General features: G+C 37.4%; 1 protein-coding gene and 1 long non-coding RNA gene across 6 annotated transcripts in view; one reads left to right on the top strand and one right to left on the bottom strand.

Annotated features, from left to right (window-relative positions):
• Positions 1 to 23,123, top strand: part of POC5 (POC5 centriolar protein) — a 35,794-nt gene extending 12,671 nt beyond the window's left edge. For 4 of the 5 annotated variants that reach the window (XM_067731035.1, XM_067731033.1, XM_067731034.1 and 1 more), the window contains 8 exons: positions 236 to 441; positions 2,331 to 2,507; positions 4,309 to 4,413; positions 6,212 to 6,391; positions 7,846 to 7,999; positions 12,069 to 12,352; positions 17,437 to 17,613; positions 20,101 to 23,123. In XM_067731035.1, coding sequence (XP_067587136.1) covers positions 236 to 441; positions 2,331 to 2,507; positions 4,309 to 4,413; positions 6,212 to 6,391; positions 7,846 to 7,999; positions 12,069 to 12,352; positions 17,437 to 17,613; positions 20,101 to 20,244 — 1,427 coding nt within the window. In that variant the 3' untranslated portion in view covers positions 20,245 to 23,123. The remainder of the gene's footprint in view (positions 1 to 235; positions 442 to 2,330; positions 2,508 to 4,308; positions 4,414 to 6,211; positions 6,392 to 7,845; positions 8,000 to 12,068; positions 12,353 to 17,436; positions 17,614 to 20,100) is intronic. The other variant, XM_067731036.1, reaches the window with a different exon arrangement.
• Positions 12,203 to 16,091, bottom strand: LOC137221404 (uncharacterized). The gene is made up of 3 exons (XR_010941989.1): positions 15,494 to 16,091; positions 15,151 to 15,210; positions 12,203 to 12,335 (listed from the first exon to the last, which is right to left on the bottom strand). It is a non-coding gene; the product is annotated as an uncharacterized lncRNA (long non-coding RNA).
• Positions 23,124 to 25,014: the final 1,891 nt, after the last annotated feature.

Here is a 25,014-nt window from a genome sequence, read left to right as displayed (position 1 = left end):
GAGGTCATTTGTGGTTGGGGGAGGGAAGTGTAGGAGACTTCTTGTGCTGGTCAGTCCTAAATCAGTGACAATACTGAAATTTAAAATAGCCAGATTCAGTACACTGAAAGTCCATTCTCTGCATTTTCCTCAGCCTCCATAGATAACTGACATCTTGTAGGCTTCCAGTATAACTCCTTACCAATTTGGGTTATTTTCAATTTAGCTAACCACTCCAACTTTTCTTTTCTTCTAGGGTCATCACCAGTGTCGTCCCCAAGGAAGTCACCTCACCTGGTTTTGGACTTCTTCAGTTCGAATCTTTTAGTTGACTCTTCCTCACCAAGGTCTAATTCTAGTCCTGTAGATGCCCATGAAGTAGTTGGGACCGATTTTCTTATTTCTGATGAAAACCTTCAAAAGATGGAAAATGTGCTTGATCATTGGAGTTCAGGTCTTAAGGTATTACAGTGTTCACTTACAATTGTTTAATATGTAGTATAGCAGTTTTGCTCTTGATTGCACTGTTTATTCTTCTTTTCTTTGAATTAAAAAGTTAAAGAAAAACAAAAAAACTTTAGTTGCCTTAGATCAGTCCAGTATCTTAAATCTATGCCTCTCAATTGTTAACATCCATATGAATCATCTGGGGATTCTGTTAAACTGCAGCTTCTTATTCAGTCGGTCTTGGCCATGGTCCAAGATGGTGCATTTCTTTCTTTTTTTTTTTTGAAACGCACATAGTTAGACCTGTACCACTTTTTTAAAAAATTTTTTATTTAGTTTTATTTATTTATTTTTGGCTGCATTGGGTCTTCGTTGCTGCACATGGGCTTTCTCTAGTTGCAGTGAGCGGGGGCTACTCTTCATTGCTGTGTGCGCGCTTCTCATTGTGGTGGCTTCTCTTGTTGTGGAGCACAAGCTCTAGGCTCCCGGGCTTCAGTAGTTGTGGCACGTGGGCTCAGTAGTTGTGGCTTGCAGTCTCTAGAGCACAGGCTCAGTAGTTGTGGAGCATGGACCTAGTTGCTCCGTGGCATGTGGGATCTTCCCGGACCAGGGCTCGAACCTATGTCCCCTGCACTGGCAGGCAGATTCTTAACCACTGTGCCACCAGGGACGTCCCTAAGATGGTGCATTTCTAACAAGCTCCCAGGTGATGGTTCAGAAGCCATACTTTGAATAGCAAGGTTTTAAATAGTTGCTGGAACAGCTCTCCATGTGCTACTGAACTTCTCGAGATGTTTTGAAAGGCTCAGCCTGTGTGACTGAGAGAGACACCTATTGAGCCTTTCCCACATCGTACCTATGACTAATGGAAATGTCTCCTTTTATATGAAGCATAAGACCCAATTTTAGCAACATGTATTCATTTTATAGCCACTCTTATAGCAACCACAGTATGTAACTGATAAATCAATAAAAATTGATTTTTATTTTGGTGATGTTAATGGCCTCTAAATAAAACAAAGTAATCCAGAAATGGCAGTTTTTCTGCTATTTAAAATATAATGGAGAAAATGACAGTTTTTCTGAAACAGTTTGAGAAAACTAAGCTGAGTATTCACATATGTGGAGAAATTATGGTCATGAGAGTTTTGTGGCATCTATATTTTCTCCATTATTTGGAACCTTAAATTCTAGAAGTAATCTTTTAGTATAATTTCTATCATTTTTCTCCAGGGAACAGGTTTCATACTTCTAATCGTGGCGTTAAGTCCATTGGAGTAATGTACCACCAACCATTTAAAAATTGTCCTATGTTCAGTTAACCATACTGTTACCCAGTTTTTTAATACTGTTATCCAGTTTTTTGATAACATGATTATTTGGTCTTTTTATTTATACCAGTCAGTAGGGTGAAAAGGGATCAGTCTTAGCAATTTGTTGTAAGGTGGCTGTTGTGATGAATGATTTGGAGGAAGAAAACATCAACTCCAATGGTTTCCACTGTTCATCTCTATCTAAATAATATCCCAGTCCTGTGGCTCAGCCTAGGCCATAGTCCTGCATTTCCTTTTTGTCTGATCCACCTTAATATGGATATTTAAGTCCTTGAGTAAACAAAGGAACTGTTTATTAATGAATGAGACCTAAAAAATATTTTAATGACACTAACGTTTCATACAAAGTAACTTAAAATAGGGAAAAAAATCATGTCCTTAGTATGGTGAATGTGAACTAAGAAGAGCTGTGACTGTTGAACTTGCAGATGTTTTCATTAGTGGATTTTTTTTTAATAGCTCTTATGTTGATTGTTCTGATTTTTAAAAATTTTTTCTTAATTTCAGTGTCATTTTATGAAGCGGTATTAAGGAACAGACTACTTAATTGTCAGTATATTTATTTTTCAGACAAACATCATATCTGAACTAAGTAAATGGAGACTTAATTTTATTGACTGGCACCGAATGGAAATGAAAAAAGAGAGAGAAAAGCATGCAGCAGATATAAAACAACTGTGCAGCCAGATCAACAGCTTGAAGGAGCTGCAAAAAACCTATGAAGTCTCCATTGGGAGAAAAGATGAGGTCTTCTTTTTCATACTGCTTTTTAACTGAGATTCAGTAAATGTCTTGCTGGGTAATAAATGCCAGGAACTGATTGTTTAGATCATTACAAGATACAAAGGGAATATCATTTCAGAAACTGGTAGAAAAATAGATGCATAGAAACAAGATTTATTCTTCACATTAAATGTGCCAGGATCACGTCATTTTATCTTTGCCATCACGTTTTGTGTGCTCTAAGAGTGCATATTAAGTGTGGGAACACTAGTCTTTTCTTCCCAATCTTTTCTTCCTAACTGCCCTTAACAGAATGTCAGGGAACCAGCATTACCCACATTTTCAACCATCCTTTCGGAGGGGCATAAGTATCCCACATTCTATCTGTGATATGTCTTTATTCATTAATGAAGTCCTTCATTTTGTTGATAAGCACAAGAGCACTGTTTATTTCACTTTCTGTCAGCCTCTTAAGAACTTGAGAGTAGGGTTCAAATCTGGGCTAATTTTGTGCTTCCCAACAGCACCTTGAACAAAGCAGATGGGCAGCAAATCTGTAGCTCCCCCAGGAGGATGGTGACCTTCAGAGAAGAGGGACTCACAGCAGACACCTCAGCTACTTGTCTGCAGATGCAGCACTCACTGTTTTAATGAACTAGATAAGATTATTGGTTTTTTTAAATATACTTTTTTGGGGGTGCTATAGGGTGCAATGTAAAATTGATCATTTTACGTAGTTTGCTTTTTTGAAACAATAGATACTAATGTCAGTCATTTTCTCTATTACCCTCAAAATTCTCTCCTAAGGTTTTAAAATATTTTATTAAATTTAATTTTTTTATTTCAAAAGTGTCACACGCAAAAAGAGTATATATGCATGTCCAGTTTTTGAAAATAAAGTGAACAGCCATGTGCCACTACACAGTTTAATGGACTATTACTAGTATCTTAGAATTCCTGCCCTTTTCCACTTTTGAAAATTATTTAAAGAACCAGACTGTCTCTCAGTAAATATGCCTAATTTACCAAATCTCTTTTTAATGGGACCATTTTTAGATATATATTTCAGTTACTCAGTTCTTTATAAGAAAGAATATTGGGCTTCTCTGGTGGCACAGTGGTTGAGAGTCCGCCTGCTGATGCAGGGGACGCGGGTTCATGACCCAGTCTGGGAAGATCCCACATGCCGTGGAGCGGCTGCGCCCGTGAGCCATGGCTGCTGGGCCTGCGCGTCCGGAGCCTGTGCTCCACAACGGCAGAGGCCACAGCAGTGAGAGGCCCGTGTACCGCAAAAAAAAAAAAAAAAATTATTCAGGATTTAAAAGCCTTCATAGATTTTTTTTTTAAAGAACAGGAATAATATCACTGAAAAAGTACATCAAAGTGTAACAATTATTTGCTTTTATGAGTTTGTTGAATCCAGAAAATCATTAAACAATTATTGAGAAACTTCTAATCCAAGGTATTGAAGGTATTTAGGGGCTAGAAAGATATTTTAAACCTGGTCTCTGCCCTCAAGTCTAGTGAATAAAAACATTTTGTATACGTAGTAAAACTCTCAAATGTATGGTTGTTTTTCTTGAATTAAATTCCAGTGATCATATTAATTTTCATATACTGTATATAAACATTTTATTATTACCAGGATACACATAATGAAGATTTCTTTCCTCTTTTGTTCCCCTTCATTCATTGATAAGTAGTGTATTCATATGGGAAAGTTTTTTAATGAGGTTAAGTAGATGAATACAGTAGTGATCCATAAGTATTCTCTGTAGCATTTTTTGATATATAAAAAAAACCTTTTACTAATTGCTGTTTACAGGTGATTTCTAGCTTGTCTCATGCCATAGGCAAGCAAAAGGAAAGGATAGAGTTGATGAGAACATTCTTCCGCTGGCAAATCAGCCATGTCAAATCCAGACAGGACGTAAGTGTGAAAAAGAAAAGCTGACTGACACTTATTAGACTTCTGAACTCAGAAGCATTTAGAATCATGTATTAGAACTTTTGTTCAAGTCAAAGAAAGATTTTTTTTAGTAAGTCAAAATGAATTAACAATTTAATGTTACTCTTGTTTTAAAGGAACTTGATTTTTGGTATGGCTTGGGAAAAAATACTTCTTATATTTTATAGACTTATTGATATATCATTTTCTACTTCATAGTAGGTTAGTAAGAACTGTACCTAAATTACAGATGTCCTGGTGGTGGAATCCCCTTTAACAAATTTGACTTCAGATGTAATCACATGAATTTATCACCTTTAGCATATCATATGCTTCCTATATTAGTTCTACTTCTAAAATACCTGAATATATCATCTTCATAAAGAGGCAATACTGTAATTATAAAATTGCATGTTTGTTGCATAACTTGCCTTAATAAGAATTAAAGAAATTCATGTCCATAAGCTTTTTAAAAATTATCCTTAGTTTATATATAATTTAAACTTGAATATCTTTTAATTAAGTGAGCTGAATCAGCCGCATAGCACAGGGAGATCAGCTCGGTGCTTTGTGACCACCTAGAGGGGAGGGTGGGAGGGAGGGAGACGCAAGAGGGAGGAGATATGGGGATATATGTATATGTATAACTGATTCACTTTGTTATAAAGCAGAAACTAACACACCATTGTAAAGCAATTATACTCCAATAAAAATGTTAAAAAAAAAGTGAGCTGAATCAGTATATCAGTATAAATATAAGCTGAGAATAGTAAGTTATTGTATCAGAAGTAGAAAAGTATGAAAGTATATATGTATCCCACAAGAAGGCAGAATACAGAGACTCAAAGAGTGTAGGGGATGGAGATTATATATATATATATAATTTTTTTATATATGATGCCCATGTGAGTCATGGAGTAATCTTTGTGCATTTAGTTCCAAGAGATTAATATTTAAGGAAAAGGCTGTTACTGTCATGGAATAGGATTTCTCCTTTAAGAATACTTATTAGTGCTTCTTTTTTAAAATTAATCCCAATAGATTAAATCTACATTAACCATATTTAAAAGAGCTATTTAAAACTGAGTCATATTTTGAAAGTTATTTATTGGGTGACATAATGAGAATATGTTCAACTGTTAGTTGAAATAGTTGAAGTTGCCATCAGTTTTTGAATAAAAAATTTTTTTAAGAAAATCAAAAATTGGATATGCTCCTTCAAAAGAATTTAAATTCATTGATAAAAGAAGAATAGCATATGTTCCTACTAGGATCATTTTGGTACTAAATATGATGGTAAAGTATGTAAATTAAATTAATCTGCTTATGGTGGTGGCCACCAAGCTGTAGAGAAAGCAGGGCCATCTGGAGCCACAGTCACCACCCTTTCTGCCTTCCAGCTCCTAGCCCTGTTTTCAGCTAAAAGGTCATGCGAATTCATAACCAAGATGGCAAGGGGCAAGTTAACTCATTTTCTTTCATTTGTTTTTTGTTTTCCCCCTACCTTGATTAGTTGCATAAAGCAATGATGTAATGGATAAGAGCTTAGGCTCTGGAATGAGGCAAGGTTGGCTTTTCCCTTTCTGCCTGTGTGACCTAGGCAGGTTGCTTAACCTCTTTAAGCCTGTCCTCCCATCTGCACATGAGAAGAACACGATTACACAGTATTAAATGATAATGCATGTACCCTGCTTCCCGCAGGCTGATGTTTTTTGTTACTACTGCCAGTATATTTTACCAGTCCACTGTGTTTTTGAGGTTGTATATTACTTTCGTTTAGGTTTATGAAAGTAAACTAGCTGACCAGTACTTCCAGAGAACTTTACTGAAGAAAGTCTGGAGAGGCTGGCGGGCCATAGTACAGAAGCAGTGGAAAGAAGTGGTGGAACGAGCTTGCCAAGCAAGAGCTGAGGAAGTCTGTGTCCAGATTTCCAATGACTATGAAGCCAAAGTTGCAGTGGTAAACTTTTTTTTTCACTTTTTTAATAAAAGTAAAAAAGATGAGTAGCATCACTCACTCTTAGTTTACAGTTAGGCAGAGTAACCCATTTCTCCAATTTCATTCAGTGCAGTGTGGGTTCAAATGAGACTACTGGGAACGAACAGTACTAGTCAGACTTACAGACTTATTTGTTCTTTTAAGTAGTTATAACTTTGACCTCCAAACCTGTGTTAAATCTCTTGCATGTACATTTCTCTTGGAAATGTAAATCAGCCACAGATCCTTACATCTCTAAGAAAGCATACTTTCTTAGGCTTCTTTTGGCCTTTATTTAGCCAGAAATAAAGACCAAAAACAAAAGTGTTTATCCTGATGTTATTTTAAGTGTACTGTGTTTTTATAATGTTGGTATAAAGTGTTTGTATATAAATTGAAGTTATTTAGACTTATAACAATAATATTAACATTGTTTCCATGGGAAAACGTTTGAGACCCAAAATGAAAATAAAACCATACTAAAGAATGCAGTAGGCCTCTTGAAATCAAATATTAAGAGGAAAAAAATTTTTTCATCATTATAACACTAAATTCTTAAAGTTTTATTATGCAAATAATTTTCTGCAATTGAAAATGACATGCAAAAACGCAGTCCCTTTTTTATTTTTTTTAATTTATTTTAATTTATTTTTATTTTTGGCTGCATTGGGTCTTCATTGTTGCGCTGGGCTTTCTCTAGTTGCAGAGAGCGGGGGCTGCTCTTCGTTGCGGTGCGCAGACTTCTCATTGCAGTGGCTTCTCTTGTTGCAGAGTACAGGCTCTAGGCGCAAGGGCTTCAGTAGTTGTGGTGCATGGGCTTAGTTGCTCTGTAGCATGTGGGATCTTCCCGGACCAGGGCTCGAACCCATGCCCCTTGCATCGGCAGGTGGATTCTTAACCACTGCGCCACCAGGGAAGTCCCATGCAGTCCCTTTAGATTTGGTCTGTGGGAAAGTGTTGTACCTAATGGCACTTTGCACTTTAAATTCTATAGATAACATCTAGTTAAAAAAAAAAAAAAAAAAACTGTTACTGTTGCAGGCGTTTAGTTATTTTTTTCTGAAGGGGTGAGGGCTGTTTGGGGCTCTTAATATATTTTGTTTAGTATCCTACATAAAAATTTTATGGTGAGAAATAACATCATTCTGTATAATTAGAACACATCAATCAGGATTGGGACTGGTGTAAAATTCCCTTTGTTTAAACCCTGACTTTATGGTTAGGAATGAAAATGGTTTGTTGATGGAGACAATAGAGGTTAGATGCATCTTTTAAAATAAATTGAGACACAGCAGAAGAGGTATGTGGTAAAGTGATTTTAGTATTTCACACAAAAATAACTTCACAGTATAAGTCTCTTTTTTTTTTTAAACAATAGATATTCTTCCTTGTGTCTCAATTTTTTCTCTTCTTTTTAAAAATTTTCCTGATTTTAGTTATCTGGAGCTTTGGAAAATGCAAAAGCTGAGATCCAAAGGATGCAGCATGAAAAAGAGCACTTTGAAGATTCCATGAAGAAAGCTTTCATGAGGGGTGTATGTGCATTAAATCTTGAAGCCATGACTATATTTCAAAGCAGAGGTGATACAGGTTAGTATTTTGTTTAAGATTCTCTGCTTACTTTCAAAAAGGGTTTGAGGAGATTTCAGTGATTGGTGTGGTCTGCAGTACTGATTTTCTGCAGTACCTATGTCTTATCCAGGCACTGCTATTTTTAATATCATGGTGTTATATTCAGTTTTAAATCTGCCATGAAAATTCTCTCAGTCATGGTTACTTACAGTATCTTATATCTGATCAAGTAAACTGTTAACTCAAGTATTTAGGCTCAATGTTATAATAATGCTTTGAATGTATAACATTATTTTAAGGCTCTTTTAACTATAATGGTAATGCCTTTAAGTATAAAATTTCATTTCTGTTTTTTTCTAAGTAGCCAAATTCCTTAGACTGTTTTCATTATTAAATATTTCTTGTCTATTCATGGTTTCCCATTTTTTAAAAATTGCTTGTCTTCCAGTGCAAGAGAGTCCTCAACTAGAACTCATTTTCAACAAGTATACATATCGGCCTATCTATAGAAGTTGAGTAAAATAATTCTATGTCAAGAAAGGTCCATGTATTGGCTAGGATCTGAGTGGCTTTTGTCATCCACATGGCTTAGAACAGCTTTGCCACCAATTTACAAGAAGGCCTATTTTCCTCACTGGGTTTTAGTTTTCTTCTCTGAACAAAGAAGATAATATAAATCTTCCTTACCTGCTTCATAGAGGATTCTTGTGAGAATGCAGTGAAATATAATTGAAAGCACTTTAAAAGACAAAAAATACTTAAACATGTAAGAGGATACTCATGATATAATTACTGCAGTCTTAAGTCAGCCTCCAAAGTTTCATGTACACATTGAACATTTTTGCAGTATTTCCTCATATTAAATCCTGTTTGAAACTCAGTTTATTTATTGAGACAATTTCATTTTGTACCATCATTAATATGATTTCAGTCCTGTGAATAACTTGTCTGTGCTTGTTATGCCCTCATTTTAAAGCATCAATAAACAGTTTTTATTTCAATTGTGCACGCTATAGATGGTAGTGAGTTGAGGCAAATCGTTTTCTTTCTCAGACAGTCATGGTATGTGGCCCACATGCAAGTTAGAAACTTAGAATCATAGAATCTTGAAGCTGAATGGTTTATCTTGCTAATACCCAAATGAGTACTTGATTTCTCTAGTAAATCGTATTTTAATTGAGTATTAATGCTAAAAACAAACTTACCGTCCCCAATGATTGGATAGTCTGCTTTCGTTTGTAATTGTTAGCAAGTTGTATATATTAAATTGAAGAATTTAATTATCTACTTGTAACAGATACTGGGTTTCACAAGTACAGTGAGAAATTATAATCATTAGAACTTGCTACATTCAATTGCAAGAAATCTATTTCTCGTAACCTACTTAAGAAGGTTACGAATTTACTTAGGACAGAGTGTCTTACCACCTTAATAAATTTACTGTCTTAAATTTTAAATTCAAATACAGCTATGTCTCTTACAGGCATATATCCATAACAGGACTTGGAGAAAATGTATTCTGATAATTATACAACATGATTTATTTTGCTCCTATTGCTTTTAAGTCTACTGTCATCTGCAGCTAATGCCAGGTTATGGGATCCCAGCTGTTTTCAGTGGCCTTGTGCTTTGTTTCGTTTTGTTTAATTTTGGCTGTGCCGTGCGGCATGTGGGATCTTAGTTCCCCGACCAGGGATCAAACCTGCACCCCCTGCACTGGAAGCACGGAGTCTTAACCACTGGACTGCCAGGGAAGTCCCCTTGTGCTTTGTTTACCATAACAATGGGTAATAAAGATAAACAGGACTAGTAAGACACATGTTAGCAGTACACACTAGTGTTGATGGAGCTACCAAAGGCAAAAGTTCAGTGTAATGTAATGCTGGATTTGCTCTGTGATATTTGTCTTGTGGCATTTTAATAACAGCTATTAAAATAAATTTTTAAAAATTCTCACAAGAGGGACTTCCCTGGTGGCACAGTGGTTAAGAATCCACCTGCCAATGCAGGGGACACGGGTTTGAGCCCTGGTCCGGGAAGATCCCACATGCTGCAGGGCAACTAAGCCCGTGTACAACAACTACTGAGCCTGCGCTCTAGAGCCTGCAGACCACAACTACTGAGCCCGCATGCCACAATTACTGAAGCCCACGCACCTAGAGCCCATGCTCTGCAACAAGAGAAGCCACCGCAATGAGAACCCCGCGAACCGCAACGAAGAGTAGCCCCTGCTCACCACAACTAGAGAAAGCCCGTGCACAGCAACGAAGACCCAAGGCAGCCAAAAATAAATTTTAAAAATAAATTCTCACAAGAAAAAAAAAATTACTTCCGGCCCCCTTAAAGCAATTTTTTTTTTGTTTGCGGTACGCGGGCCTCTCACTGTTGTGGCCTCTCCCGTTGCGGAGCACAGGCTCCGGACGCGCAGGCTCAGCGGCCATGGCTCACGGGCCCAGCCGCTCCGCGGCATGTGGGATCTTCCCGGACCGGGGCACGAACCCGTGTCCCCTGCATCGGCAGGCGGACTCTCAACCACTGCGCCACCAGGGAAGCCAAAGCAATTGTTTTTTATAATGCAGATTTTAATGATACAGTGGTTTCTAATGTACTGCTCTACTTGTTAGAGCAAAATAAATATATATTTTTTATCTCTTTTGATTCTCTGCTAGCCATAATCTGCAGTGCATCTCATGTTGTACAATATCTTAATCAATCTTATAGCTTAGATAAAAGTTTCTATGAGGTAGACAAAATATGTCAATACAAATGGCCTTTAAAGGGATACCTGCCAATTTTTAAAGTAGTTTTAGGAACAGTAGAAAAATGCTTTCCAACTGAAAAACATACCCAGTTAAAGCGAGAATAATTACTATACTGGTTCCACATAAGTCTGCCACCCACCTAAAAAAAGAGACAATCAGTCACTTTCTATGAAAAACATGTTAAAACTCAGTGTGTGTGTGTGTTTTGTTTTCAAAGCAAAAGCAGTATATGTTGAATTCATCTCTTTCATCAAATTATTTCAAAGGACCTATGCATTGTAATCCTCATTAAACTTTGTTAATGAAGTAACTATTGCTCTATTTTATGTAAAGATAGTCTAAGACAAGAACTTATACATAAGTCCAAATTTCTGGATGGAACTTATACAGAAGTCCAAATTTCTGGAATTTCTGGAATGAGGACAACACGGAAAACCTTTTCAGCATAGGGCTACATAATGCCCTCTATTCATATATTCTGAAACATCTCAGTGACTGAATATTGAAATCCTCACCCTGATGTTTGGTACCAGGAAGATATAGTCTTTTTTTTTTTAATTTTATTTATTTTTGGCTATGTTGGGTCTTCGTTGATGCACACGGGCTTTCTGTAGTTGCGGTGCGCGGGCTTCTTATTGCGGTGACTTCTCTTGTCGCGGAGCACAGGCTCTCGGTGTGTGGGCTTCAGTAATTGTGGCGCACAGGCTCTGTAGTTGTGGCCCACAGGCTTAGTTGCTCCGTGGCATATGGGATCTTCCCGGACCAGGGATCGAACCCGTGTCCCCTGCATTGGCAGGTGGATTCTTAACCACTGCGCCACCAGGGAAGCCCCGAAGATATAGTCTTAAATGGAAATTTTAACCAAATTCTAATGCTGGGGGGTGGAAATCTAGAATAGGACTCTTTATCCTGGCTTCTGGAAGCTGACATTATTTATTCCTTTGATCTAAGATTAAGGTTCAGTTTTGAGAGAACGTTTCTATATATGTGTCACTAAAATCAGTTAAGTGTGCAAATATGCTCTTAATTCATGACATATAATCTACCTGCAAGAACTCATTTCTTTTACAGTATCAAAAAGTAAAGATTTTAGTGTTACTTATTGATTTATTATTGTTTGCTGAAAAAATCAAGAATTAAAAATACATTGGTTTTGTTAGGCTAAGAGCAATAGATGGTAAATGAAGAGGGTATGGTGATATCAGAAAACTATTCTAAAGATCTAAATACCAGGCCATTTTGGAGATTATGTATTTTCATTGTTGGGAAGATAGAAGTAATCTTAACTTGGAAGAGTGTTAATGGAATTAATTTGTGATTTATAGGGACAGACTTCACAAATAATAAAAGGGAAGAGTATGGTCCTGGTGTTCAAGGAAAAGAACATTCTTCTCATTTGGATCCTTCAGCTCCTCCAATGCCCTCAGCAATTGCAGTGCCACCATCCCCACCAGCGGCAGCCCTGGGAGCCACCTGCACTGCTGCCTTTCCCTCTGCTGCTTCCATCACTCCTGCCAGGGCTGCTTCCACTTCCTCTGTTCACCTTCCTGTTTCTGCTCCTCATGGCGCTGCACCGACAGCTACAGCTTCCTCTACACAGGAAGAAATGGTCAGTACAGTTAACTCAGGTGCCTATGTTGGGAAAAAGTTTCCAAACTTGTTTGTATATTGGATATTTTGAACTCAGAACATATTTTCCCATGGAGAAAAGAGTCTATGTGGTCTTTAGGCCAATCCACAGAAAATATTTAATACACAAAGTAGCTAAAACATGAATTTGTAATGAAAATAATACCTGAAACTTCTATTACAATAGTGATAATTAAACAAAAATGAAGAACTTATTAATTTTAAAGGAAATTAGTGGGTACTTTCAAGGGCTTAGGAGGCTAATGGCCTTTTTGTATATTCTTATTTAACTACAGCTTCCCTTTTCCTGGATGCAGACATATTAACACTACTCTGTAGTGACTCCATCTTGGTTAGGTTTTAAGTTTTCATTTATAATTGGAATGAAGATAGGAATTGTTTTTCCTAAAGTCACTAGCTGCTAATAGAGGAGTCCATAGAGGGGGAAGAGTACTGAATGAGGATGGCGTATTTGTGGGAGAATTTACCTGAAGTTAAATTAATCAAGCTATTAATATGCATACTGTGGTTCTGACTTCTCGGCCTCCTGTCATTAAACCTGTATTCTTCAGTGTCTCTCAAGTGAAGGGCACAGGGATACAGGCCAAGCTTATCAGACTCACCTCTGCACGGCTTTTTTTTTAAAAAAAACCCTATGCCCTTAGAGAAATGCAAATCAAAACTACAATGAGATACCATCTCACACCGATCAGAATGGCCATCATCAAAAAATCTAGAAACAATAAATGCTGGAGAGGGTGTGGAGAAAAGGGAACACTCTTGCACTGCTGGTGGGAATGTGAATTGGTACAGCCACTATGGAGAACAGTATGGAGGTTCCTTAAAAAAACTACAAATAGAACTACCATATGACCCAGCAATCCCACTACTGGGCATATACCCTGAGAAAACCATAATTCAAAAAGAGACATGTACCAAAATGTTCATTGCAGCTCTATTTACAATAGCCAGGAGATGGAAACAACCTAAGTGTCCATCATCGGAGGAATGGATAAAGAAGATGTGGCACATATATACAATGGAATATTACTCATCCATAAAAAGAAACGAAATTGAGCTATTTGTAGTGAGGTGGATAGACCTAGAGTCTGTCATACAGAGTGAAGTAAGTCAGAAAGAGAAAGACAAATACCATGTGCCAGCACATATATATGGAATCTAAGGAAAAAAAAATGTCATGAAGAACCTAGGGGCAAGACGGGAATAAAGACACAGACCTACTAGAGAATGGACTTGAGGATATGGGGAGGGGGAAGGGTAAGCTGTGACAAAGTGAGGGAGTGGCATGGACATATATACACTACCAAACATAAGGTAGATAGCTAGTGGGAAGCAGCCGCATAGCACAGGGAGATCAGCTCGGTGGTTTGTGACCACCTAGAGGGGTGGGATGGGGAGAGTGGGAGGGAGGGAGATGCAAAAGGGAAGAGATATGGGAACATATGTATATGTATAACTGATTCACTTTGTTATAAAGCAGAAACTAACAAAAAAAATAAAATAAAAAATAAAAATTTTCCATATAATAAACATTATGTTTAAAAAACAAAAACCTTATGCCCTTCTTCCCTACTCTGGCTTGGATCTGGCACAAAGGCATGTACAGTTCTATAAAGGTGCTGGGATGATTCAGATTTGCTTGTCTCCCTCTCCTCCCTGACCCTAACCACTTACATGAGAGGAAGGAAGATGGCAGAGTAGGTTTTAGGTCTTAATTAAGATTTACAGGGGCTTCCCTGGAGGTCCAGTGGTTAAGAATCCGCCTTCCAACGCAGGGGACATGGGTTCGATCCCTGGCCAGGGAACTAAGATACCACATGCCATGGGGCAATTAAGCCTGCACGCCACCACTGCGGAGCCCACACGCCTCAACTAGAGAGAAGCCTATGTGCCTCAATGAAGATCCCGTGTGCTGCAACTAAGACCCAATGCAGCCAAAAAAAAAAAAAAAAAAAGAGTTACACAGGCCATTAGAAGGTACTGTAGAGCTAGGCAGCTCTCTGCAGCCAAGGGACGCATGAGTCAGCCAGACAGTTGGTCATCTGAAGTATTCCAGCCTTTTGCTTTTCTTTTTTTTTAAATTTAGTTTTGTCTCGTTGGGTCTTTGTTGCTGTGCGCGGGCTTTCTCTAGTTGTGGTGAGCAGGGGCTACTCTGCATTGCGGTGTGCGGGCTTCTCTTGTTGCGGAGCATGGGCTCTAGGCGCGCGGGCTTCAGTAGTTGTGGCACGTGGGCTCAGTAGTTGTGGTGCACAGGCTTAGTTGCTCCACGGCATGTGGGATCTTCCCGGACTAGGGCTCGAACCCATGTCCCCTGCATTGGCAGGTGGATTCTTAACCACTGCACCACCAGGGAAGTCCCTTGAATTTCTGCCTTTTGGAAGCTACTAACTTTGGGGAAAAATATGTTGAGATCTGCTATTTTGCATTTCTTAAATATGACTTAAGAGAAATTTGAATGTGTGTGGGAGTTTTGATTTAGAAATAAGACACTAAAATTCAACCCTGACATGCGTTCAAGCTGTGTTTATTTTTCATGATTACACATTTCGAAGTGTGATCCTATACTGATGATCTCATTTAAATAAACACAGTGAGTATTTATTTCTGGTTTGTCATTCATGCTGCATATCCAGATAACACATAGAGCTAGATTTTTCAAAATTCCCTTCTTAAAATATGACTGCACCACTTGTACATCTGGGTTTGTATCTGAATCTGAACATGCATAACGAGAACCAAATGAATGAGTGTACTTACCACCCTTTTTATTTTTTGAAACAATTTGGTCACCTGAGATAATTTTGAAGTCTTTGAAACCTGAAAAACACAATATTATATAGACAGCCCTTCTTCCCCCACCCCTCCAGCTACATCTTGCTCCTTCAAAACAGACACCCATTCAATTTCATTCACATAAGTACAGCATTTAGGGTTAGAGAGAAAGGAGAATCACAAGTAAATCAATCTGTAAGTGCCATGCTAGTTTTCTTCCTTTCTTATTTAATTAAAATACTCAGATTTACCTCAAATATGTCTTCTTGTTTTTAAAAAGAACCATATTGACAAAAGTAAAAACAAATACATTACTTGGATTACTTACCTTACATGAAAGCATTATTGTTGGGAACAGGAAAAGAGAGATTTGTGATCCAGGCCTGGCTATCTTTCTCTTCATTTGAATCACAGAGGATTCCTATGAACATTCAAAACTTTTTCTAGTCTTCAGTAATTTCCAGTACCTAAAAGGAGGTGTGTGTAGAAAGTAAACTGCAGAGAATCAGGAGACAAATAACTGGAGAAGGGAGGATTATCATTCTAGTGAAAGAATATTTTCATCTGTGAAATTATTTCCTTTCTGCAGACATCAGTATGTTAAATATCAGAATTTCATGGTGGAAAATATTTTCAAAAAACGTGCTCGCTTCGGCAGCACGTTTACTGAAAAAATATATATATTAGGCAGTTATACAAGCAAATGTACTATTGCAGTTCACAAAGTTGAACAACAGATGGCACTTCAGTTTTTCTAACTCCATTTGAAATAATCGAGGGGTTTTAATTGGATTTTTAAGCTATTCAGTAAAGTTTCTCTTCTAACTTTGCTCTTCATCTGAACAGAAAGTGAAAGGCTAGCATTAGTCAGTTGGGCCTGCTCTCCCTGTTTCATACATGAGGAAATTGAGGCTTAGGGAGAGTAACTTGCCAGTGGACACAATTACTAATGCAATTGTAATTCAGACTTTGACAGTCTGGCTTCAGAGCCCTGTACTCAACCAATAATCTGCATTGTTTCCATGTCAGATATTAAGATACAAATATTGGGGCTTTTTAAATATGTCATTTCCCTTTTTCTTATTCCTTTTGATTTTTGCCCCGCTAATGTAATTAGTTGATCATGAAAAAAAAAAATGAGTACATGTACTACTCTTGACGTAAATGTAATCTTTCTGGTGTATTGTCCAGCGGTAAGCAACAAAAACTGTAAAACCTGACATTACCTTTTGATATGATCATCTCGCTTTTTGCAATACATTCTACAAATAACTTTCAAAGGAAAAGGAAAATCCAGGAATTCCTTGGTGGTCCAGTGGTTAGGGCTCTGTGCTTTCACTGCTGAGGGCCCGGGTTCCACCCCTGGTCAGGGAAGTAAGATCCCACAAGCCGCGTGGTACAGCCAAAAAAAAAAAAAAAAGAAAAATCCTTTTATATATAGCAAACAAAAGTTTGCTATATATAATAGGAAAAGAACTGGGACAGTTAAACTGCAGTTTGTTGATATAAAAACCTCTCATTAAAAATGGTAGCTTGTCTCATGTATAAAATAGATAATAAGAACCTGCTGTATAAAAATAAAATTCAAAAAAAATGATAGCTGGTCTCTATTCATGAAAAAAAGTATATTAACAATGCCATAAGAAAAAGGGGAGGACACAAAAGCATATGAGTAATGATGATTTATCCATAAGGGTCAGAAGTTCATAAAACAGATTAGCGGTTCAAGAATTAGGGATTGTTTGGGAAGGGAGATGGGTAAGACTCTAAAGAAAGGACAGCACGAGGGAGAGCTTTGTGGTGATGGAATAGTTCTGTATCTTGATTGCAGTGATAGTTACAGGAATCTACACATGTGATAAAGTGACATAGATCTATACCCAGGCATCATTCCAACATCAGCTTCCTGGTTTTGACATTGTAATTACATAAGATATAATCATTGCAGGAAACTGGGTGAAGAATACACAGGACCTCTCTATGCTCTCTTTGCAACTTCCTATGAATCTATAATTATTTCAGAATAAAGTTTTAGAAGTTCCTAAAATCCTATAAAATAGTTGGCATACCAAGGTTAAAGGGGTGTTTGGGGTGCTTGGTTTTATGTTTTGCTTTTTGCCTTATTGTTTAAAAATTTTTCCCCATGTTAGAGTTGGTTGCATAGACAATTATTTTAAGTGCCTGTGTATTTTCTCTATAAGTTATAGAAGCAAAAGTACCATAAATTTTGCCATGGATTTTCTACCAACTGAATATTTTTTTGTTTTTTAGTATGGGCCCAGGGTTGTGACATCAGCACAACAGAAAGCTGGAAGAACAATCACAGCCCGGATCACAGGGAAATGTGATTTTGCTTCAAAAAATAGAATCAGTAGCAGTTTAGCTATAATGGGAGTTTCTCCTCCCATGAGCTCCGTCGTTGTGGAAAAACATCATCCGGTCACAGTGGTGAGTCTGCATTTGATAACTTCTTGTCAAAAAATTCTTCTTCCTGAGAGTTGATAGACTAATAAACACTTAAATGACATGTTGAGGAGAAGATCAAAATCCATGATGACTGGTACTTATTCTACCTTTACTATTACAGTCTTTATATACTTATAATTATCACACCTGCTTTAAATCTACCTTTCCTATTTTAGGAAATTAATTTCAGAAACATTGTTTCTTCTCAATAGTATAAAAATTATCAAATACAATTAATCCAGTGTATTGATGGCCAAAAGGGTAAAGTATATAAATGATTTCTCATTAATTAAAAAAAAATGACAAAAACTGTTTACTCATTAAGTGCTGTCCATGTAGCAGATTTTTTACTCTAAGAAACACCTACTTTTATGGTTTTTAAGTTTTCCTCCTTTTTTTTATTTTTTGAAGTCTTATTTTCAAATATAATTGTCAACGTATTTCTAATTTGGAAAAAAATCAGGTTGCAATAAATTCACGTGATATAAAGTACATGGAATTTAAGCCAAAAAAAAACCCCTGAGTTAGTGCCTCAGTTTCACTACTTACTGCCTTTGTGATCGTATACAAATCAAGTAAATATTTGAGCCTCCATTTTTTCACGTGTAAAACGGGAGCAATAAGAGTACTTAGCTCCTAGAGTTATTGTCAGGATTCAGGATTAAATAAGATAACATGAAAATTAAATGAGCTGTATAAAGGCACTTTGTAAATTGTAAAGCCATAAGCAAATTTAACTTAATAAAAGTTACTAGAGGGCGTCCCTGGTGGCGCAGTGGTTGAGAGTCCGCCTGCCAATGCAGGGGACACGGGTTCGTGCCCCTGTCCGGGAAGATCCCACATGCTGCGGAGCGGCTGGGCCCGTGAGCCATGGCCGCTGAGCCTGTGTGTCCGGAGCCTGTGCTCCGCAACGGGAGAGGCCACAACAGTGAGAGGCCCGCGTACTGCAAAAACAACAACAAAAAAGTTACTAGAGAAGGATACATGGGATATCTCTGTGTTATTTCTTACAATCGCATATGAATCAACAATTGTCTCAAAAAGTTTAATTTCTAAAAGTTACAAGAACACATCCCTAAAGAGAAACAACGATTGATTTTAAAGAAGAATGTCCTCTATATAAATTCTGAGTGTTAAGCAACATTCCTGTCTGCTTAATATGTCAAAAAGATAAAAGGAATGATTTTAAATCCTTTTCCTTCTGAACACTAGATTGTTACTAGATGATTAAGTCAAAAGAAGCTGGATTGATTGTTTAAATTTAGCTTCAGGTAAAGTGTGACCACAGTGAAGTGGCAGACTGAGATGGAGGTACCAAGTCCAAACTGAACACATCGAGGGTAGAGGATCATCTTAGCCTTCATAGGTTGGACAGCCTCTGAAAGTCCTTAGATGACTTCTCCCCGTATTTTTGAAAATGTGAGATTAGGTATCAAAGATGAGAAGAAATGAACTCATTTCTATTTTTATCAGCACATATGATGTTTATAAAGGGATGGGGGAGAGAGACTGTCCGTTCATAAGGTAAGGAAGATATAAAGACAGCACATGTGTTTATTTTTAATTCAGACAACCTGTTTTTTTGTATTGATTGGAATGATATTTTACAGAATAAAAACCAAGGAACTAAAGACTTACAACCCCTGTTTCTGATATTTATCTCTCAAACTGCCCTTCGTTTATTTAGTATGTTCAGTTACTCTTCAGTAATTGGGCACGAATTCAATAGCCATAAACTGCTTCCATTGTTACCTACTTTGGATTGTGTAGCAGGCACAGTGGCAGTCCTCTGTGCTATTTTTATTTTTCATTTTATCCCAGGATCCTAAGAACTAGAACTACTAGAGACAATTACTAATAAACCATTCATCAGATTTCTGACACTTGAGCTCCATCTGCTGGATAATTGCTTGCTCCTAGTGCTACTTCATCCTGTGCCATGTTTTGTAGATCATGATGCCAGTGGTACCATGAATCTGTTTCTACAGGTTCTCTTGCCCATCATCCCTGAGGAGAAATAGCTCTTTTGTCAGGGTCAGGTTAGGTGGTTAGCAACTAAAATTTCATCTTAGTTGCAAGAATCTCTCCCATTTGTAATGGTTATTCAGTTATTTACGTACGAAGAAACATTTATATAAAACACTCTAAGAAAAGAGGTTATTTCTCCTTTTCTTTAAAGAGAAAATCTTATTAAAGCAGAATCTGACATGAGGATCTTTGTTTAAAGAGATTTCATTCATTTTTTTTTAAGCAAAAGCTGTATCGTAGAGCTTTTGAAATACACAGTGAATGTTTTGATATAATATATATAATTTTACTTCAAGTATTTTAAAGATGACTTTTCTAAGTGGAAGACCCTAATAGGAATCTACATGTACTAATGTTTGTTGGGTTAAGTTATAGACAATGAAATGATATTTAGTATGTATAATTTTATGGAATTGTTGAAGCATATTTTTGCCTTTTCAGCAAACCATTCCGCAAGCTACTGCAGCAAAATATCCGCGGACCATTCACCCTGAAAGTAGTACCTCAGCTTCCAGATCTCTCGGAACCAGATCAACTCACACCCAGTCTCTCACAAGCATTCAGTCCATAAAAGTGGTTGACTAAAATGAATATGTTCCTAGTGAGGTTGTTGAATTCTTCTGGCTTTACTAAGAATTAGAAATTTTTAGTTTTTAAAATTTCATATTCTTAGAACATCATGGATACATCATATTAATTTCCTCAAAATTACAAGAGACTTTTTCAAGCGGTACCATCCTTTGTAACTATATGTAGGATTATTTTAATGTGATTTTTTATTTAAGCAATTAAGTAAAACTTTTTTAAATTAAAAAAGAAACTAAAAAAAAAAAGAAACTAGCCTTAATTTTTTTAATAGGTTCAACCTGTGACCGATTATATCATCAAAGTATATAAATCCTGTTTTTGCAGTGTTATTTCCAAAAGGCTAAATCATTTGCAATGTTACCAAGTAAACTTTGAGAGAGAACTTTACTAAAAAAATTATTTAAACTAATAGAAACTAAGGTATTTTTATTTGAAAATTAAAAAAATAAAAGCCCAGAGTAATATCACAAAGTTTTTTTGTGACTTTAATATATTAGTCCTCATTTTTGGGGGGCTCTAACAATTAAAAATAGGGGGGAAATAGCAATACCTATGAATAGTTTTTAACGTTAAAAGGGAAGAAATATTTTACTAGCACAATAACAGAGTTACAGAAACATCAGAAAGAAATTTCCTACTGGGACTTCCCTGGCGGTCCAGTGGTGGCTCTAGAAGCCACCACAATGAGAAGCCCGCACACCACAACGAAGAGAACAGCCCTTGCTCGCCGCAACTAGAGAGAGCCTGTGCGCAGCAACGAAGACCCAATGCAGCCAAAAAAAAATAAATAAAATAAATTTAAATCACAGATCAATAGGTTTTTTTTAAAAAAAGATTATTGTAAGCATCTTTTAAAGCTTTATCTAAACTCTAGAAATTGTATATTGTCTACAGCACCAAGTAATTAGTGTTAGCCTAATTCAACTTAACTTCTTCCAGTGCAGGGGGTGTGGGTTCAATCCCTGGTTGGGAAGCTAAGCTCCCACATGCCTCGTGGCCAAAAAACCAAAACAGAAAACAGAAGCAATATTGTAACAAATTCAATAGAGAAAGACCTTAAGAATGGTTCACATCAAAAAAAATCTTTAAAAAACAAAAGAAATTTCCTGTTAGGATGATCCTATTTCAAATGTTCTTTCTTACCTTTTTGAAACTCTATAGCATTGAACCTTTTTTTGCTCTGAACATCCAAACATTGTCCTGTGATGGTACAGCCCTGGACAATTCAGCAATTCAGGCCTTCCAGGCCTGGCAGACACTTTTTAATGCCTGGCCAATAGGAAGAAACCATCTGGGCAAACAGATTTAGGAGAACAAGACCAGGCTTCTAATGCTTTTATTGCTGGCTGACTGTGTTATCTAGGGCCAGACACTTAAATTAATCTCAGGGTCCTCATCTGTGAAATAATGAGATCTACCTACCCTACCTATTTTCCAAAGTACTTATGGCTCACATAAAAGTGAGTGGATTCTGAGGAACTTGTGAACAGCCTCAGTTTCCGTATCTTTAACAGAAGTGGATGGTTTCAGCCTCTTTCAGTCTGAACATGACCTAGCCCTGTGCTCTAACTTTACTATTGGAAATAGTTTTTCTTATTGCCTCATGTTGTAATAGGACATGAGAGAATAAATGTGAGACTGGCAAATATCCCATTTTCTAAAGGACACACCAAGGCTTTTTTGAACTATAAAAGTATCTGGCTGTGTCCTAAAGAGTATTAGATCCTTCTTATGCAGTGCTTCTTTTGGATTGTGGCCAGCTACCACTGGTGGCAAATAGCTCTTCTTGGGTTTCAATAAGCACAAATCAACAGCACTTCATCTCCTGCTGCCTGTACCACGGGCATGCTCCTCCCCAGAGCTTCCCTGTCCACTCAGAGAGTTGAGATACTGGCAGGCTCCACTCATATGCAGCCTGGAATTAACATCCCATTGGGGTAAACAGATCAATTCTTACTTTCTCCCCATATGAATTGTCCTGAATTAGTCCATTCTTGAGGTCAAATAATCAGTTGTTCCTGATACCAAGTGTTGGCCAATTTGGTAAATCACGCTGGTCTTGGCTCTCCCTTCCCCATCTCACTTCCTTTTTCCTTCACTCCTGCTTCCTTGGATCTACACTCCTGAAAAAAGCAGTTGCTCATAAACTGTGGTCTTGGGCTCTGCTTTTTAAGGAACTTACATGACAACAGGGAATGGTTTTCAGTAAGCAGCTTCCCTGGTGGCGCAGGGGTTAAGAGTCCACCTGCCAATGCAGGGGACACGGGTTCAAGCCCTGGTGTGGGAAGATCCCACATGCCATGGAGCAACTAAGCCTGTGCGCCACAACTACTGAGCCTGGGCTCTAGAAGCCACCACAATGAGAGGCCCGCACACCACAACGAAGAGAACAGCCCCCACTCGCCGCAACTAGAGAGAGCCTGTGCGCAGCAACGAAGACCCAATGCAGCCAAAAATAAATAAAATAAATTTAAATCACAGATCAATAGGTTTTTTTTAAAAAAAGAATATTGTAAGCATCTTTTAAAGCTTTATCTAAACTCTAGAAATTGTATATTGTCTATAGCACCAAGTAATCAGTGTTAGCCTAATTCAACTTAAATTCAACAATTAAAACAGTTAAACAGTAAGAGTATGTATTCATATTTGTTTATTATTGCATAAAGAGGTTACCCAGATTTTGAAGCAAGGTCAGTGGAAACCGGTCATACTGAAGAACAGGTGGGGACAATGCTTTTCACTAAATACCTTTCTAAAAACTTTTTATAATCATGTGAACATATTACCTGTTTTAAAATTAAGCTTACCATTTACAATCAGCATGAGATGAAGATGCAGAACTATAAATTCATGATATAATAAATGGACTGAAATTGCTCGTGATTTTATTTCTGGGCTTATAGACTTAGAGTCAGAATTTGATAATGGAGAGCCTTAAATTATAATGAACAGGTGCACATAAGCTGATAGAAATTGATACTTGATTTCATATTTCAGAACTTTCTCAGATTACAAAAATAATGTGTGGTTAATATTTTAAGAAATATTGGAAAGTACCAAAAGTACAAAGATAATGAAAATCACCTGTAATTACATCACCAAGAGATTAAAAAACATTGGTGCATACACCTCTGGTCTTTTCTTAAGTGATATATTACACATAGGTGTTATTTAAAGCCAACAGTAACTGAATTTCCAAAGCAAGTTTCTCTTATGAAACAAATAACGGTTAATGATTTAAATGCTATGGATATGAGGTTAGGCATTTCATAGACATTCTCCCTTCATCATCACCTCAATATTATAGAAGAGATAGACCTCTTTCCCCCATCCTATAGAGAAGGAAACTAAAGATCTGAGAACTTGAATGTTAGCATGCCCAAAGGCTCACAGCTAATAAACGGCAAAACCATGATTCAAAACCATGTCTGTCTATTCTTAAAACCCTGGGTTTTTTCATTTACCATAATGTTCCCACCATCATAATTTTTTAAAACATGATATACAAAATCCTAGGTTATTCTATCACTAGATATGTTATCACATATTATGTTGCATCAAATGACAGAAATGGGAAAAATCATATACAACTTGCCTTAAGCAAAACCCAAAAAATTGACTTTTCAGTGGTTGGAAAGTGTAATACCATTTTTTCATCTGTTAGAGAATCCTGTCACTGCCATCTTCACGGTTGAAAAGAAAATCAATACTACTGCTGGAAGAACTTTACGCCATTTGAAGAACTGAATTTAAGAGGGCTGAATACTGAATGGAAAATCATTTAAATACAATTTCTTTAGGCATTTATGAAACTGCACATTTCTTGGGCCTTGAGTCAGTTTCACTTTTAAATTGACCAATCTTTTCTGGAAAAAATGATAACAAGATTAATAGTTAATATTTATTAAGCACTTGGCTACATGTCAGGCACTATGAATCCCACAACAGCCCTCTGACACAGACACTTTTCTAGTTAAAAACTGAGAATGCCGGCAGAGTGATTTCTGTACAGAACTTGCTCGAAATCATAGCCCCTTATTTGTTGGAGTTCAGCTATAAGCTCACACAGTCTCGCTCCGGAGTACATGCCCTCACCCACTGCAGTGGACTGCCTCTCAGTCTTCCCTGGGAGTTCTTGTGGACACTATTTCATAGAAGTGAATAAGTTCAAAATTGAGGGAACAAACCCAGAGCTAGGAGGATAATGTCATGGAAGGTGGGCATAATCCATGCACACTATTCCTCGTACCAACCACTGCTTGAAACTGAATATTGGATTCGTGATGTGATGTGCATTTATGTTCTCAGTTTCAGGTAAAACTGCACCAGCGAAAATAATGGTGATAAGTTTTCAAAGCATCTTCCCTGACAGTATGGTCTTTGGCAGAGTGATTTTTAGCAGTAATCCCAGCTGGCAAAATAATTGCCTGTCTGCTCTTTTCTCTCAGTGTAGAAGTAATTTTTTCAAACATACTAACTCGCAGAGTTCCCAAGAGGAACAGGCATGTTGAGCAAGACAATTCTTAGTTGTAGAGCACTGTCCTGTAAGATGGTTCAGCACTCCTGCTGCCCTCCTCCCACCCACACCCCTCCCACACATGCACACACACAAAAGTACTCCTGCACTTTTCAAATGCCCAGCAGGGGAATGACACTGAGAACCACCAGGCTAACAACGGGACCCGTGCCGATTAAGTCACCAAAGGAGAAGCTGCATGTTCTGACACCAAGCTGGGACTGCTGTGGCTCCAGGAGGTACTTGTGCCG

The sequence above is a fragment of the Pseudorca crassidens genome, chromosome 3 (assembly GCF_039906515.1).
Source record: "Pseudorca crassidens isolate mPseCra1 chromosome 3, mPseCra1.hap1, whole genome shotgun sequence".
Taxonomy (NCBI): Eukaryota; Metazoa; Chordata; class Mammalia; order Artiodactyla; family Delphinidae; genus Pseudorca; species Pseudorca crassidens.
Note: the sequence above shows the minus strand (reverse complement) of the source record. Positions and strands in the feature narration are given on the sequence as shown.